Genomic DNA, 18,530 nt, shown 5'->3' on the forward strand with positions numbered 1-18,530 from the left:
GAATGGTTTTTGGTGCGGCTGTTTTGAGTGTTTGGAGAGAGTTGCTGGCAACAGCAGTGAACAAGAGAAGAGTACCGTCCACTATCACTGAATGCTGATTAATCTCTTCATTTTAAGGTACCATATATGCAGGTCCCCCAATAATGTATACAATTATGCCTATGATATGTTCTTTCACCTTGATTATCGTATTGTTTTGTCGTGGTTTATATTATGTAATTATAAGTTATTTTTTGTTCTTCGTTACTTCTTGCGGATTGTTTTTTCTTCAGTCAAGCAGCTGTAGATCTACTGGCTTAGGCGCTTGAATCTGTGCCACCGAATAGACTACAGCAAGTAGGTAATAAGAACAACCCTCTAACGGTAAAGTCTGTGTGCACTCAATTTTCATGGCTCTTACTCATGAAATTTTTGTGAATATGTTATTGCTATCCGTTTATTACAATATTTAGTTTTTAAAAATGTCGTACAAATATTATATATCAGGATTTGAAGTTTAAAGCGTCAGAAGGAGAAATCATCTACTGTATTGGGCGACATACATGAAAAAATTTCTTATTCTTTTATACGTACAACAAAAATTGAATTGTTTATTCGATGAAAAAAATTGTTGTGGTTTACTACAACTTTGCTTTATTATTATTTTATTTTATTGATTTCCTGTCTAACTTGCGCGTGTTAAGCAAGCCACCCGCTTTCATTCTAATCAAACTCTCCATGAGATCCATAGTTGTATTATCTATAGCTTTTTAAATCATAGACAGCAAATTTACGAGTTTGGTTCCAAAAGGACAATTATTCTCCCAAAAAAATAAATGGTATATATTTTTTGTAAAATCACTATGGAAGAAGCGATATATTTTAACATTGTTAACATTCTACAAATTAAAATTAAATAAATTAAATCGCTGCTGAAGCAGCAATAGCAATTTTGTCAAAAAGAATATGATGAATTAATTTTTTTTTAAAAAAAGTTAAAACTACTGACTCAGCAACGTTATTTTCAAAAAAATAATTGTTTTTTTATAAAATTGCTGCTGGTTTTTTTGTTTTTTTTTAAAAATCTGAAATCAATACTTCATCGGTGTTTGTTTATCTTTTTTTTTTTAATCTGAAATCACTACTTCATCAGTGTTGTTTAAAAAAAATACATCTTTTTCTGTGAAATTGCTGCCACAGCAGAGTATTTTTTTTTTTTCATCTAAAATCGCTCAAATGAACTTTTTTCTATCGAGGTAATGCAAGTTCTTTTTTAGATTATTCTAAATAAAAAAAGAAAAATATTACTAGGGCAGCAATTTCAATTAAGTTTTTTTTTTTACAGGATTACTGCTCCAATTGTTTTTCATTCCCTTCCCGTTCACTTTTACACGGAAGCTTGAAAGGAAATGTCAATTAAGAAAAAATTCCATAACAACCTCCTGCAGACTATAGTTAATTGGACGGGTTTGATTAAATTTGAAAAGATCATAATAAATTAAGATAATAATCAGACTCAACCCAGCTCAAATTCAGTTAGGTCAACAACCAGTTCACACTTAAGCGAGTGAAGCTACTCGATTATTTGTTAAGCGAGTCCATTTATCGTGCCATTCGATAACTTGGCTGCAGCAACCAGCGGAGCTTGAAATTTTAGTTTTAGGGATGGTAATTATGGACCAATCTAATAAATCAATGGGTGGCTACGTCACACTGTCTTAGATTAGAGATGATAATTCAATATATTAAAAAATCGCTAGGACCAAAAGAACAGTAAAAATAGGAATTGCTAAATTTCCTATAGCAGAGAGAAATTTGAGTTAGGATGACAATTATTTCAGTGGGTTAAGAATGAAACTATCGCGCCTAAGGCAAAAGTTGGAGCAGAGACACCCTGTTCCGTTTTAGCCCGATCCTAACCCCATTGTCATGGGCCCTGACTCATGGCTATATGTTTTTACACGACCTGTTGCAGTAAATGCTTGTCAAAAAGCAAACACCCTCAATACTGCAAGGAGAGTTTTCAATATATTCCTTAAAAGAGTTTCAAATGTAAAGCCGGAAAGAAGTACATCTTACCAGCATCTCGTAGAGAACTATTGACATGAATGGAACTGTTCGAGGTAAACAATGCAGAGATAATTGAACAGGCTCACCGTCTCAGCATCGATGGCCAGAATGTCTGTAAAATGATTACTACAGGACGAAAAACATTATTTGAATTCACAGTATTAACTGAGATTGAATTTGATGGTAATCAAGAGAATTACTATGATTTCTGGACTATGCGTTTTGTTAATATTGGCAGGAAGGAGAGCAATAAATGTATCCTGCTTAATGGATCCAAACAGCTACTCTGTTCTCAGATTAAATCCGAGTAAAGTTCTCCTTCCCGGGAACTAAATAAGTCCTGGTAATGAATCCAAACTGAAATTAAACTGTTATTATCCCCGAACACTGCTAAGGCAAGATACTCATGTTGATGTGCACAGAGAAACGAATCGATAACACAACTCATAAGATTCTTCTTGTCATAGAGACTGACTCTACTTTTAAAACATACTGCAATAAGGTTCAAAATGTTTACTGTTCACTCTACACCCTTTGTCGGAATGGAGAATAAAGCCAACTCTAATTTGGACAGAAACATCCCATGCTGACCAATTCTGCTAATAACCAATTCACCAGGTGACCCTTCCCCTTACATTATCAACATATCAAAAGGCAAGACCGCAGATGCAACCTCACGTTAGCAACCTCTAGAGGGCAATTAAAGTGCTTCGACCAAAAAGTCTTGTGATTGATGAAACATATTAAGTTTCTAAGCAAGGTTAACACCCCCATACTCACCGGGCAACATTAATAGTGAAAAGGGTGAATGTTCTCCATCTAAACCTAGTTAGAGATAGAAAAACTAGATGCTCTCTGCAGTCTCGACCAGTACAGCCAAGTGTATTGGACTCTGCATCACAGACAACCGTTTAAAATAACATAATTCAATGCATATCAAAACAAGATTGACTGAGGCTAATTCACCACATGTCAATACAAACCTTGACGAATAATAAAATGAACCACTAGCACCTAAAAGATTAAAGTGCTACTTGACTGATTCCTCCTAATCAATAATGCATATCTAACAACTTAGCAACCTAACAGAAAGTACGTTTATGAATTAAATTAGCACACCCAATAGAAAGAATATATATGAAATTAAATAGTGCACATTACTATTAGACTATTAGTCTTGTTGAGACAACATGAATTATTATATTCTCTTGAAGTTAACCTAACCAGAAAACTTCGCCAACAGCCAATGAAGTCCCGGACTCGTAATATAAACAAACAATACAGGATGAGAAATCACAATAACAACTTAAAAAAAAAATTATGCCAGCAGCATCAAAGTTGTACATAACCTTGAAACTCAGTTCAACACCAGAAGGAAACTGTATCAAGTTGACACTTTTTACTGATATCAGAATGGAACAGACTATAAAGTAAATATATTTCTGAATTTATGCATCCCAACTAGGGAGCAAACAGACAATGAAGGATTTTGGGGTTTTTTTTCCCAATGTCTCATTCAATAAACCATATAAGTAATCTATAAACCACAACATTTTTAGCTCACCTAACTTTTTTCTCAAATTTCCTACTCATTTCTTTATACAATTCTACCCAAAGATTTGAAATCCACAATATGCTAACAGAAATAGCAGTAACAACAACAAATACCCAAGAAACCCAAATCCATCTCGGTATTACGTTATCAGCAGCACCACTAAGATAATACGAAAGCATCCTGTAAACAAAATACGGCCCAGCAATACCTCTCACCAATGAATAGAAAACATAAAACGGAGGCGAAAGCACGGAATAGACCTTGGCAGCAAACTCCACATCGGATTTCCTAGCACTCGCAAGAGTCCATGTGTTCTGTACAAAGCTAGTAACCTCCGCAAGAATCAAAAGCACAAGAATCGCATAAGCCCCATGATACACCATATACCTACACGTAACAAAAACGAAGAGGGTAGCAAGATGATGTCCGATGAAGAGAACATCACTAGGGTAGAAAATCAGGTAGTGGGTTAGGTCCATTAAGAAATAAGCTATGCTGTAATCAAGGACCATGTTCTGAAAAGGGGTGTTGGTAGAGTGAAAATTACGATCTGAGTCGGCGAGTAGAGAAGTAACGGCGAGGAATACGGCGGGTGTGCCGTGGAAGAAGGAGATAACACAGCTTGAAGCTTCTGGACGGAGTTTTGGTTTCCATGAAGGGAAGATTATGAAGTAGGCAATGAGGTAAATTATGAGAAAAAAGATGAAGAAGGAGAAGAGATTGGGTATGGAGGAAAATGGAAGAATCGGAGCTTCCATGAATAAAAATCTGTGACAATTAATTGAGAAATTTAGGGTTTTATAAGAGAATTGGGGAAAATCGTCCGAAGAAGATGAAGTTTGGTATGAATTTTGGAAAAATTGTACTTCTCGAGGAGAAGCCAATGAGCTTGCAGTTCCCTCGTTATATGTGGAGAACTTTTTGTTTTTATTTTTATTTTTATTTATAGGATTAAGAAAATAATATATACCAATATTTTTCTATATTAAGTTTTTTATTTACACGTCATCTTTTTTAATTTTTCATTAATATATTTTACTTTATAAAATCAATAAATCAATGTATTAATGACACTATTTTTCCTATACTACTCAGGAGAGTGATTAACATTAAAAGTCTTGTTGACTAATATATGGAAAAAAAAAATTTACGTTTATCGATCAAATTAATCAAAATAAATTAATTCATATTTATTTATTGTAATTTAACTTGAAAATAAAACTAAATAAAATTATAATAGTCAACTTATATAATTTATCACGTGGCGTAAAATCTAAAATTGTGACATGTAAATAAAAATAGGGAGAATATATGTTAATATTTTTTGGGTGAAAGGGTTATATATAATCATTAAAAGATGTATAATTCACAGAAATCTCATAATGTAAAAAGTAAAATAAATTTTATCTCTACTTTTTTTTTATTACAATAATTTTTAAAAATTGTACCTTTTGGATACAGTAAAGAGTATCTCGGATACATTAATACATAAATCGAATACATAAAATGTAACTCAAATATACTAAATCTAGCACGTATATATTATAAAATAAATCGGATGTATAATATGTAACTCAAATACATTAAATAGTGGCTCATATACATTAATATATAGCTAGAATACATCAAAAATATTAAGAGAGAAACCATGAATTTTTAGAGATTTTTAAAACTAAAAGAGAATATTGAAAAAACCTAAAATATGTATTTGAGTAATTTTTTCTTGGGAAAATTGTATATAATAGCAAACTAATAACCTAAATTAAATGGAATAGCTAGAGTTTGATTTAATTGTGCTCCATAGCAAACATTAGCTAAAATTTGCCAGCGTCTCTCTCCCAAAAATCTCGCTCGCCACTCTCCATTCTCGCTCGCCTCTCTCGCTTTATACAAAGAAGTGTATAATTCTGTTTCTGTTTTGTATAAAGCGAGAGAAAATTGTATATACACATGCAAAAATGTATATCTTCGTGTTATACACTTAATTATACAATTTACAAACATTTTGCTTCAAATATTGCAGAGAAAAAGGCCAACGAATTATACAATTGCGAATTATACAATTGCAGTGAAATACAATTTTCTCTAGCTTTATACAACAGAAGTGTATATATTGTGTTTCTGTTTTTGTATAAAGCGAGAAAAACATATATCTTCTTGCTATACACTTATAATTATGCAATATACATACATTTTAATTCGACTCAACTGTATGCAAAACAAATTATACAATTGGAGCGAAATAGGCCAGCGAATTATACAATTTAGGCTAGCGAATTATACACTTGTATATGTATAGCGAATTATACAGTTTTTATGTTTGCTATGGAGCGCAATTATGCAAAGTTTGCTATAGCATACAAATATGAATTTTTTGTTTGCTATATGTGAAAGTTGCCATTTTTTCTTTAGAAGAACCGGGCATAAAGTTGACTTAGTTTTATGGATTTTTTTTAAAATTTTATTTTGGAGAAAACCATTTTTTATAAATATGTACAATTTGAATAAAAGTATTACTTTGCGTGAGGTATAAGACTCACAGAGAATAATGTGTAAAACTTAAATTGTATAAAATATGTACAATTTAAATAAAAAACTGAATATTTTTTCTTTTTTATTTTTATGACTTTAATTAAAAATACATAAAAAGTATATATATATTTATTAAATTAAGATTCAGTCTGATTGTGTCAATCTGCTAGCCAAGTAATACAAGGAAGCAAAGCGTGCAAATAAATTTATTCGGCAGAATATAAAATTAATCGTTTCTTTGAATTTAAATTATAGCTCTTCCCTATGAGTTTAAGCCTATACTTTAATGGTCCATTTGATTTATTCAAAATCTTATGAGTGTTTGAATAAAATAATTTTATTATTAAAATATAGCATAATATTTCTTAAAAATTTTATGGTATGTCTCATCATTTTTGCTGTCGCATCAAAGTAATATTTCACATAAAAAAATTATTTAGCATACTTTCGGGTAAAAATTATATATAGTTTTTTTGCTTTTATTTATTCAGATACATATACTTCAATCTTTTCTTTATATTAACATGTATTTCGGAGATATATAATTTAGTGTAGTTATAAATGAAAAGAAAAATTGAAAGAAAGCTAATTAGTATTGTTTAATTTGAAGTTATTTCATAAATGCAGTTGAACTTATATTTCAAACTTAAACTTATTTAGAGTAGATTTAGGCATTGAACTTTATAAAATAGACTTATTATTATTTAATAAAAAGATTAAGAGACGTATGCATAAAGATTTCATTAATTTTATGAGAAAAGATATAAAGTCATTATTGAAATTATCACTTTATTTTTATAAAGATATCTTAACTTTAAAAGTGTCATATCACACCACATATTTTTTTGATATATTTGTAAATGGGCCATTTTAACTCATTCCCTCATATAGATTGTCGTGAGTGATGCTCACTCTTTTCAAACCCGTTCAACCCGTCCCAATTCTTTACTAAAGTAGAAGAGTCTTTTCCTTTTTTTAGTATTTCTAAACTTTTAAAATTCTTCACATGTTGTCGTCTCTCTGTCAAGATTCTTGGAGGAACAAAGAAATTGAATTTGATTTTTTAAATCAAAATCAAATCACAATATTTATGAGGTGTTCCACACCAATATGACAAGATTAAGAGGATGATTATTCGTGATGCACCAAGACAGCTACAAGTATTGACTATTGGACAAGCATCATTAAATGTCGGATGGAACCATTTCGATAAAATCAAGGAACTCAAGAACGTGAGGAAGAGGAAGGAAAGAGTTTAGGTACCATACAAAAGGAGAAAGAAGATCAATGAATCATCTTAGACTCGATTTTTTTTCTTTGTTACATTGTACTTGAGTGGTGTATTTTTAATTAAGCATTGTTTGAAAAGACTCTCAAACTCTTTTATCCTTCATTATTTTTGGTGATGAAATCAAATTTGATGCTTTTACTGATACACAAGAAAAAAGAACTTTCTAATGCAAATTAAAGGAGAACGAATATCTATCATACTGCGTTTGGGAAAGATGATGAATTCATGACAAAGAGAGTACCAACGTTGATCTTGCAATAACAAAAAATAAAGAAGATGAAATCATGAAAAGAGGGCTACCAATGACTCTTTTGAGTTTAAATTTGAGAAAGATGATGTATATTAATTAAAGGGAAAAGGGTCTGATATACCCCTCAACTTTGTCATTTGGAGCTGATATACCCCTCGTTATAAAAGTGGCTCATATATACCCTTACCGTTATACAAACGGCTCACATATACCCCTGCCGTTACAAAATGGCTCACATATACCCTTCATTTAACGGATTTTAAAAAATTAGTTTTAAATTTATATTTTTTACTTCTATTTTTTATAAAAAAATTATTTAGGGGTATATATGATTCTTCTATCAAAGTTCAAGGTATATTTTAATTTTTTCATACATAAATTATTTTTTGACTTCTTTTATTATAATTATTTGAATTTCTTATTCTTATTTTGTTTTTTCTTTCATTCCTTAAAAAATTAAACTATTTTTTTTGTGTGTATTGTAATTTAATTTCGTATTCGGAGAAAAAATTTGATCATCTACAATAAGTTTTATAAGAATATTAGTGAAACATAAATAAATTTGATTATCAAAATAATAATTATAAATTAGTCATTGAAACAAAAAAAAGTAAAAAAAAAATACGTTTGACGAGGATTAAATTTACTCATATGGGATTATATTTTTTAGAAAAAAATAATAAAAATTTAGATTAAATTATTATTTTTTTCATTTCCGTTAGAGAAAAAGGGTATATGTGGGTCATTTGTTTACAAGTAGGGGTATATATGAGCCACTTTCATAACAAGGGGTATATCAGCTCTAAATTACAAAGTTGAGGGGTATATCGGACCCTTTTCCCTTAATTAAATAATTAATGATAAAGAAATAAAGTAACATAACCTCATTTGTCTGGTCACAACCCATACGAGAGAATGGGTCAAAATAACCTATTTACAATGATATTAAAAGGTTCTGTGGGTAATACGACTCTTTCAAAGTTAAGATATTTTTATGAAAATACGAGATAACTTCAATGATGAGTTTATATTTTTTCTAAATTTTTAACAGATTCTTAATTCTCTATGACTAAACTCCTATAGAATTTAAAAAGTTAAAACGATGTAAAATTTGTTTGTTAGATTTGTTATTATTTTGATAAAATGATGATCGAATTCATTATAATAACTATTATTTATATTTATTTAAATAAAAATTTATTAAAACGTGAAAGGTGTGGCATATGCATGCCTACCCTACTGTACAACTTGTCCCATGGCTCAATTGCTCATGCATGCATCTTATGAATTTTAAGGTTCGATAAAACTTTTTAAAAATATTTTTGATTTAAAATTGAGTCAAAATCGATGGATTGTACATCAACACAAAAACAGACTGGTTTCATAAATTTTTCACAATAGAATCGATTAAAAATGAGGACTAAAATTCAATCCTTCGATCTTAATAAATCAAAAATTAATATAGAAATTTTAGTAAAAGAATGACCGAACTCATAAACAGATCTTTAAAGTTGTTAGATTTTCCCCTCAAATATCTCAACTATGTCATTTTCATATTGAATCATTGAACCACCAATAATTTGTTCCTTTTAAACGCTGTTGATTGATTTTGATTGACTTATATATTGTAAATGCCTTCAATTATTTTCGTATTGTAATGATTTTGATTGAATGAATGAAGACAAACTGTGTGAATCTGATTTACTTTTAATTTGTTCAAATTACTTGAAGTAAAATATAATTATTCTAGAACATTTTCACTATCAATTGGACTAATGAGTTCTGGAACATCATATGTATTATCTATCAATATCCCTCACAAAGTTTGACCCTACATCAGCCAACGATGTTTGTTTAAAATGAAAAATTATGAATGGTTCAATAATTTAATAGAAAAATAGCATAATTAAGATATCCGAAGAGAAAAACCCAATAAATTTGAAAATCTATTTAAGTATTTGGCATAAAAGGATTGTTAAGTCAAATAGGGACTAAAACAAGATAACCCTCTATCATCATATGTATATATATAACTTCATATGATTTGCTGAGACACTTTCAGATTTTCATAGAGAGGACCATGGGAAGATAAACAGTGGAATCTTTTTCTTAGCTAATGATTTCTTTTTAATTTGTTCGGCTAAAATTAGGAGTGTATAAAATTAAATTAAACTGTAAATTAAGTCAAATTAAAATTTTTTTGATTATATTTGAATTGATTTGATTTTAACATTAAAAAGTCAATCTGATCAGATCAATCCAACATTATACATATAATTTTTAAAAATTTATTTTGTACATAAAAGCGTGTTGTAATTTCTAAATATTACTTGTACGTTTTCACAATTTTAACCTTTTAACATATTTTTTCAAGATTTTTGAAACTTAATTTTGAATGGTCTAATAAAGGTTATAGTCCATAGGTATTAATAACTTTCATAAAATTCAGTTCAAAATCAAATCAATACTAATGCTAACAAAAAGAATAAATTAATTCAACACTAACGGGTCGATTGGTACAAAAATGAATACGCATGAATTAGTGATGTAGAATTAGTAATGCATGGATTAGTAGTGCATTGATTAGTAGTGCAGAAATTACTTATGCAGGTTTTATTTTTATCAAGTGTTTGGTTCATTGTTTCCAATTCCAACTTATATTTGAAATCAAATTCTTTAAAAATCTCCTTTCCAATTATACCCTTAAATTATTATGCAATTGAGTCAAGGTAGATAATTATCGAAAAATATTTTTTTTTATGACATTCTAACTAGCTATGAGAGAATAATTTTGTTGTCATATTTCCAATTTTCTACTTGAATTATTTTATGTACATTTACACATAAAAAATTGCAAGTTATAATTTTAATATGTATGTAATTTTTTTAAATTGTTCAAAATAGGAATAATTAGTGATATATTGTCTTTTAATTAGTAAATGTTAAATAACTCACATTTTAAATTTGTATTGATTTGAATTAGGTATATTTAGTTACAAACAAGTCTCTCTAAATAATTTGTAAACTAATTAATAATTTTACTAGTATAAATATAAAACATAAAATCAAGAAATTAAAATAAAAACTAAAAAGATTTGAGGGATCTTTTTGTCTTATGTGCTTATCCCATGGTATTATATCCTATGTATTACTAATACCTCCAAATGGAAGGTATAAGTAATACATCGCTGTAGGATATATTAACTAATCCATGGATTAGTTATACATAGTCTTACATTCCTATTAAACAAAGTATTAAATTATATCACATATGATACATGAATTATTTCTTTTAATACAGCCTACCAAACGCCCCCTAAGAATGATAATAATGTTAAATATTTGTTCTTTAGGTTTACATTTATTTACACACGTTTAAACTACAAATCAAATTTTAATTTTCTTTTAACTAATACTTATTAGACTTATTTTAGTATGATTTAGTACTTTAAAATTGTTATTTTCATTATAACTTATCATTTGCAATATTACTTTCTATAGTTTCATTATTATCTTTAAATGAATATTTTAGTGTTATTACTCATCTCATATTTTCTGTTATTTTTTAAAAACACCTTAAATAGTTATATTTGATTGGACTAATGAAATATTTTGAGCAAACATTAGTCGTATTTTTGTATGAGTACTTTACTGAAAATTGTCGATCTAATTTGATCTTTGAAAAACCCGGATCAATCTAGAAAATTAAAAAAACCCAACTTTTATAAATCTAGTTTAGATTATTAATTTAAAATTTTGATGCAAATAATTTAATTTAATATTCAAAAACCCTAAACCAACCCAATACATCCCCCCAAACAGCAAATCATATAAATTAGGGCATAAGTAATAAAGAAGCTATTCAAACGGAAAAAAAAAAACAAGAAAGAATATCAAACAATTCTCATATTTTGTGTTATTTGATTGAACTAAATAAATATTTAAAGCAAACATTAATTATGTATTTGTATGAATATTTTGCCAAAAAAATTTAAAACTTCATCAAAATTTTAAGGATTATTCATTTGATTGATTTCAAAATTTTAAAATACACAAAAAAGTCTATCTAATTTGATATTTGAAAAATTCAAACCTTTAAAAGGCCAAAAAATCAAGTTATTAAATTTGATTTAATTTACTAATTTAAAATTTTAATTTAATATTTTAAAAACGTAAATCAACTCGACTATGTACGTCCATAAAAATAACAAATTATATAGAAGCTATTTAGACGGAAAGAAGAACACAAGAAAGAAAATAATATCTAGGCAACTGCCACGTGTAATAATATCCTAAAATCTGTTACGAACATTTTATACGCAATCTTTAAAAAGGAAATACATTTCTGATTTCTTATTCATAATTTCACGATGTACTCGCCTATTCAGTCATACTAGTTTCTTAATGATACATAAATTATCAAACAAATAAATATTTATGATTTATTCTAGATCATAAATTTTACGTAAAACACTCTTCACACAGCGTAGGATGGAAAGAATATATATATATATATAAATATATATATATATATATATATATATATATTTTGTGCTGTTTCATTCAAGACAAAGCATAAAAATATTCATGCCTTAACACTCTAAATCCACAACTAATTTAATTACGTTAGTTAAGTAAGTCATTAACTTGGTTTGCACTCTAAAATGGAAGCTAAAAAGATGAGGTCAGAGAAATTGCGTATAATTTCTTTTATGAAGGTGTATTTGAACCATATTTAAAAATATCTGTTATTTTCATTTTCCCATCAACATAAATAATAAATATAATGAAATAGAACATAGTATAGGTGAACGTACGTACATCTAGATTATATACTTACTACTCAAAGCTAAAAAGAAAGTTGTCGATTGGTGTCATGAATAAGGAAAAATCATTTTGACATAAATTATTAGAAGACTTCAATTCTTTGTTAGGTTGCAGAGTGTGTGATAACTTATTTCAAGATTAATAATTATGACTGAGATATATAGACGGATAAATTCATTTAGATGAGATGCACGTGCATCCGTTAATTTCAAAAAAAAACCACGTATATATATTTCATCGTAATTTGTCTTCAGACCATACCAACCAATGTAAAAATTAAGTCTTAGGCCTAAATCACACTCCAAAAGGTAGCTCAAAGAGAGAGGATTGCTTAAGCCCAATGCTTAGCATCTGGCCGTGGCAATTTTGATTTTGTTGCCCCCGGATGAGACGGGCTCTACTCTGATATCATGTACAAATTAAATCATGTACAGATTAGATCTTAGATCTAACTCACACCTCAAAAGCTAGCTCAAAGGTAGGAGGATTACTTAAGTCTTATAAGGAATCAACCCATCTCATTAATCAGCGATGTAAGACTTTTATCATTCTTTAACAACCAACGCTAAGTACTATCAACTTTGCTATAGATGACGACTTCACGCGTCAAAATTTAAAAAGCTATATTTTGATGTAAAGCGTCGGCACATTTCTGAAACTGGATTGGCTTATAAGAAGGAAGAACCAATAAAACTTCCAAACAAGTAGTACTTTATAATGACAGAGACCCAATATAATTCTGTTCTAAAGAGATTCTCTGAAAAAAATAATCCCTTCAATCACTATATGCTGCACCGTATGAGCTGTTATTTGTACGTCTGAATGTGGTCTACATAATGATTCAAACTCCTTTTGTTCAACTATATCATTCAATATCCAAAATTCACTTAGTTTTTTTATAAATTTTAAATTCGAATCTGAATTCACACATGCATGTAACACAAATTCACTTGGAACTAAAATGTTCATTACATAGAAACTACAAGCTCCAACTTAATATATACTTGGTGAAGCAAAAGAATCCTACTGGTAAAAACTACAGAAATACCATATTACTACTAATAAAGTTACGTTGTTTAATAGAAGTTCAAAAGAATCAGCTTCATAATGTAACCATCAACCTCATAAAAACAAAAGAAAAAAGAAAACGTTACCATCAACGCTAGCTATACTCTATAACAAAACATAGTTGTCAGATTAACAGCGCAATGTTCAAAAAAAAATTTCTTGTATTACTACTTATTTTACACTCGTTAGATAGGTTCCAAGTGTCTCAATGAAATTAAATGATGAATTGCTTGATGTTTCATCCTCTTATCAATTAATTTTATCTCATATGGATGGTCAGTAAATGATTTACTCTAAGGAACCAACAACAATAGGGAACTGTATATATAATAAGCTAAATAATACCGGTAATATTATCTTTTTAAGATATGATCGGCGTATAAATTAAATTTATTTGAATATGAACAATGATAAACTATATATCCTTAAACAAAGAAAAGAACAAGCCGAAGTTATAAGCAAAGTAATTTATTTACTTGAAGAGATAAGCTTTAATTTATTATTTGCAATAGTTTTCTTGTACTGTGGGATTTCATGTATAGTTAAAATGATCTTTTATCAGTCAAACAGTTAGAAAACACTATGTTAAAATCAAATGCTTTAACATCGTATTGAAAAATTATAATAGCAAGGCTCAAGGTACAACTTTATTTCTTAACAAAGTCCTGAAAAATTCATCATACATGTTCATCATAACTCCGATTCAAGACAGATTATTGATGTTACCTATCACACAGACTCAACTGTGTAATTAAGATGATAGTTCAACTGATATAGAGAAACAATTAAATCATGTAAGAGCTCTGCCTCCTCTTCATCTATTCTTTACCATATATATTTGATTCAACTAGCTATAAGTGGTAAAAAAGTTAATGGAACTTTTTAGCTCTAACATATATTTATATTTGGTTTCAAATTAACAAAACAACAACTTGATATAAATTTTTGGACTACGATATATCAAGAAAAGTTTCACTTGATATAAGTTTTTTGGTTATCGGATTGTAAAGATAGCAAAGTATGAAATGCTTAACTTTGAAAATATCTCAAGTTAAGTTCAAAGCTACAAAACTCAAACTAATTCGATATAGGATAGAACAAAGGAGTGATAGTATATGTTTTCAACACAATCGACCCTACATATTCTATCTAGATATGATAATTATATCATGGAATAACATCTCCATCTTCTTTGAAACTCGATTAATTCTATAATGTTCATCTTCTTCGTAGATTGAATTGGTTCACTTGTTATCTATATGATAAAAACATTGGACCAATCTAAGAAGATGAAGGATAATTTACACGAATAGAACATAATCAAGCAAAATCAAGTCATTAGGTTTCAGAATTTTCACGATCTCAACAAACTCTTTTTACAATTTATAAGTAGAGATTACACAAGAAGTGCTTGCAAATCCCCCCTTTTGCGCAAGATTTTATGCACAAAAGAAGCACAATCACCAATAATAATTATTTAGCATTATATAATAAAGTATTTAGGTAATTTATTTACCTGATAGTTGCTTCTTCATTAACGACCCAATCTAAGAGCAGCTTTAGCATCAAGTCTCCATGCAAATCCTCCAAATTCCATCTTCCATACATCACATGGCATTGTCTGTGAGTTCTTAGTGTACAGTATTCTCACAGTGCATGCAAAAGCTGATGAGTTAGGCAACAAAATTTTCTCCTTCACTACCAGCCACGTCACCAGCTCCGGCGAATTTCCGGAACCTTCTAGAGGATCAACCATTCTCCGATACGCCAGATTCACCCACCGAACTCTATCTAAACCGTCTGATATCAACCCTGGACACGTGTCAGCCTCCAGATTCTTCATCTTCTCTGTATCCGTACTACCTAACGCTTCTCCGTCTACCAACGCGTTTGTTATCTGGTCTACCATCACCCATGACTCCACCACTCTTTTCTTCTGCATCTCAACCGTCCGATCTATCTGATCTGATCCTACGGGAAAAATCTCACTGTTCTCCGATTTCTGAAAATTCATCCAGAAAGGTCGAGATCCAGAATTTTCTAGACTATTTCTGACGCCGCTACTGCTTTGCGGCATCAGCTGGAGAGTTATACCAGCTCCGTTATCCTCATACAATGAAGATCCGTCTTTATTTGCTTCGTCTTCTTTGTTAGACTTGCACTTGCTACTTTTCTTAACTCTAACGTACTTTCTCTTCGCTCTTCTTTTGGTAACAAGTTCCATGTTGTTATTTTCCGGCGTAGATCCATCAGATGAACCTCCGGCGACAGGTTTCGGCGCGATCGGACGGAATCTTAGCATTATCCGGTTCATTATCGTGGTATCGTTTTTTCCACCGGCGTACTTAGCTTCTGGAAAACCATTTCCCCCGTCCATCAAAGCTGAGGAGGTTTCTCCAGGAGGTGATTTTAGACTGAGAAAATGAAATTTGACCGGTTGCCGAGCAGATTATCATAGTTACAGCACAGTGCTAGGGGTGAAGGAAGGGCACGTGTCTAGGGCAAATGTAGAATAGTGAAGAGATATGATTGGTGCAGAGTGATTAGGTGGGTCCTGTGATAAAGTAGCGTATCCAGGGAAATTGGGTGTCCTGATTGGTGTGAAGGGATAATCCAATAAGAAGGTGGACACGTATATTGCACTGAGACAAAAAAGGTGCCACGTTATGTACCTTCTAAGTTGTGAGGACCAAAGTGGTGAATACTTTTTGGTGGGAGGTTTCAATTACTGGACGCGTGTCAACTGCTAGAACAGTTACCTCTCACGCTCCTTGCTCGCTCCGTGAGAATCATTATATTCTCTTACATTTTAATTTATTTATTTTATTGATATTCAATTTAAAAAACAAAAATATTTTTAAATATTATAGACCACCTAAACTTAATGAAATAATTCTACATCACGAATTTTAAAAGTTTTATTTTCTTTCAAACGTCACACTATATCAAAGAGTGCCATTTTTTAAAAAAAAAAACAGAATGCAAAGAAACATATATAAGAAAAAAATAGAGTAGATAATTAACACTTTTCGAAGTTTGACTTTTAAATAAGTCTAATTTTTATTTTAAGTTTTTCACAAATCTTTTAAATATTTTGTAATATTAATTATTGTTATTTATAATACTTTTTAATAATTTATAAATATAATATTTCATTTAAAAAGAAATTAAAAATTTCATACGAAATTTTTTGTTAAATTATTTGATTCTAAAAAAAGAATATATATCATATAAATTAAGATAGAAAAAATATTGATCTGTATTGAGCGAAGAGAACGCGCTATTATGAGAATTGTTATAGTTAATAAGGCTATTGCATTCGGACGCGTGGGATTATTAGGGGTGACTCCGGGGCCCAGGTAAAATTTTTGAGTCCGTATTAGAATCTCAAAATTAAATGTTTGGACCTGTTATTTCTGTCTTGGATGGTGAAAGGAAAATACATGAATAAAATTAAATATTGAAAATCGAACATTTACTAATAAGATTAAAAAAAAATTGTTTCGTATAAGAAGGGAAGAAATTTTTGGTAACACATATTATATAAAACCAAAAAGAAACCCTAATTTCTAAGTACACACTGTACATGGGTGATCGATGAATTCTACATTGATCGTGTTGAGAAATTCAAATACATTTAAATTATAAAAAAAAACATGATCTCTACGCAAAGAGTGATATATAAGTATTTTGAATACTACATCAACCATGCTTTCGAATTACAAAATGTTATAAGCAAAAGTAGTGATATAACTATATTGGGTGCTTATCTTCTTTAAAGATATGAAAACACTATTGAGACAATCAAGTAGATTTTGATAAGATTCTCTCGTCATATTAAATGTTAGGAGTAAAGGTTTAGTTTCTTTGTTTTTCATTTAGAAGGATTTTCATTGGTTGCTTGTATATATATGAAAACATAGTGAGACAATTACGTAGATTTTCTTTATATTCTATTTCCTAATTATTATTCCTTTCGTCTCATTTATACGATGATTAAGTAATTTAAATAAATTGATCAACTTTATTATTTTGATTAGCCTCTTAAAATTTGTTTAGATTTTCCTATTTTATTTAAACTTTAATTGTAAGGGTAAAATGAAAAAATAATAATTAATTTTATCCTGATTCAATAAATATTCAAGCAATGTAACACGTAAATATTTATAGTAATATGTTCATCCAAATTGGGACAGAGTAATAAAAAAATTTAATATTCTAAAAGTTGTTCAAATATTACTGATATTGTGTGATTGCTTACTAATGAAACTCATCTGCCGAGGGATTTCATAAAGAAAAAAAGATTTATATTACAAAAATACTATCCTAATTAATGGTGAATTTAAAAAGTAAAAAAAATGTTTCTATTCCTATATGTTTTATATAATTTTATTTATATATATAATATAATTTTCAATAATAGATATTTATAAATTGACTTTATGTGACTACGCCACTGATTTTAATAACTAATAATAAGGAAACTAGTATGAAGAGATTATTCTTTAAACCTAATTACTATGTAGTCATCATGGGCAAGTTGGAATTTGGAAACGAAAAATATTAAGGCTCAAAAGTCTGGTAATATGCAACTAAAGGAATCTTCAAAGCTAAACTATGTACTAATGATTATAATTTTTATTTAATTAAAGCTACTTTCTATTGTTCTTTTTTCCAATTTATTGTTCTTATTCATTGTGAGTTGTGACATACATTTATTAATAATCAAATCAACTGGAAATTAAGCAATTCTTTTAAGTTTGGAAAATCAAAATTTGAATGAGAAGTTAGTGTAGATATATTGAATATAATATGCAAGGGGAATAATTTGGATTTGATGATATTGATACTGCTTAATTTTTCATAATGTTGTATTTGTTTAAAAGTGAATTTTAAAATTCACTGTTGATATATAATCGGTATAGTTTAAAAGTTTTATAATCAAATATCAATGAAGT

The 18,530-nt window shown here is 29.2% G+C and overlaps 2 protein-coding genes across 2 annotated transcripts; both read right to left on the minus strand.

Annotated features, from left to right (window-relative positions):
- Positions 1–3,187: 3,187 nt before the first annotated feature.
- Positions 3,188–4,523, minus strand: LOC107009199 (TLC domain-containing protein At5g14285). The gene has a single exon (XM_015208489.2). The coding sequence runs from the start codon at positions 4,360–4,362 to the stop codon at positions 3,610–3,612; it is 753 nt and encodes a 250-aa protein (XP_015063975.1). The 5' UTR covers positions 4,363–4,523; the 3' UTR covers positions 3,188–3,609.
- A 10,331-nt stretch (positions 4,524–14,854) lies between these two features.
- Positions 14,855–16,523, minus strand: LOC107008720. Its single transcript, XM_015207864.2, has one exon. The coding sequence runs from the start codon at positions 15,947–15,949 to the stop codon at positions 15,107–15,109; it is 843 nt and encodes a 280-aa protein (XP_015063350.1). The 5' UTR covers positions 15,950–16,523; the 3' UTR covers positions 14,855–15,106.
- Positions 16,524–18,530: the final 2,007 nt, after the last annotated feature.

Source organism: Solanum pennellii, chromosome 2 (assembly GCF_001406875.1).
Source record: "Solanum pennellii chromosome 2, SPENNV200".
In the NCBI taxonomy this organism is placed as follows: Eukaryota; Viridiplantae; Streptophyta; class Magnoliopsida; order Solanales; family Solanaceae; genus Solanum; species Solanum pennellii.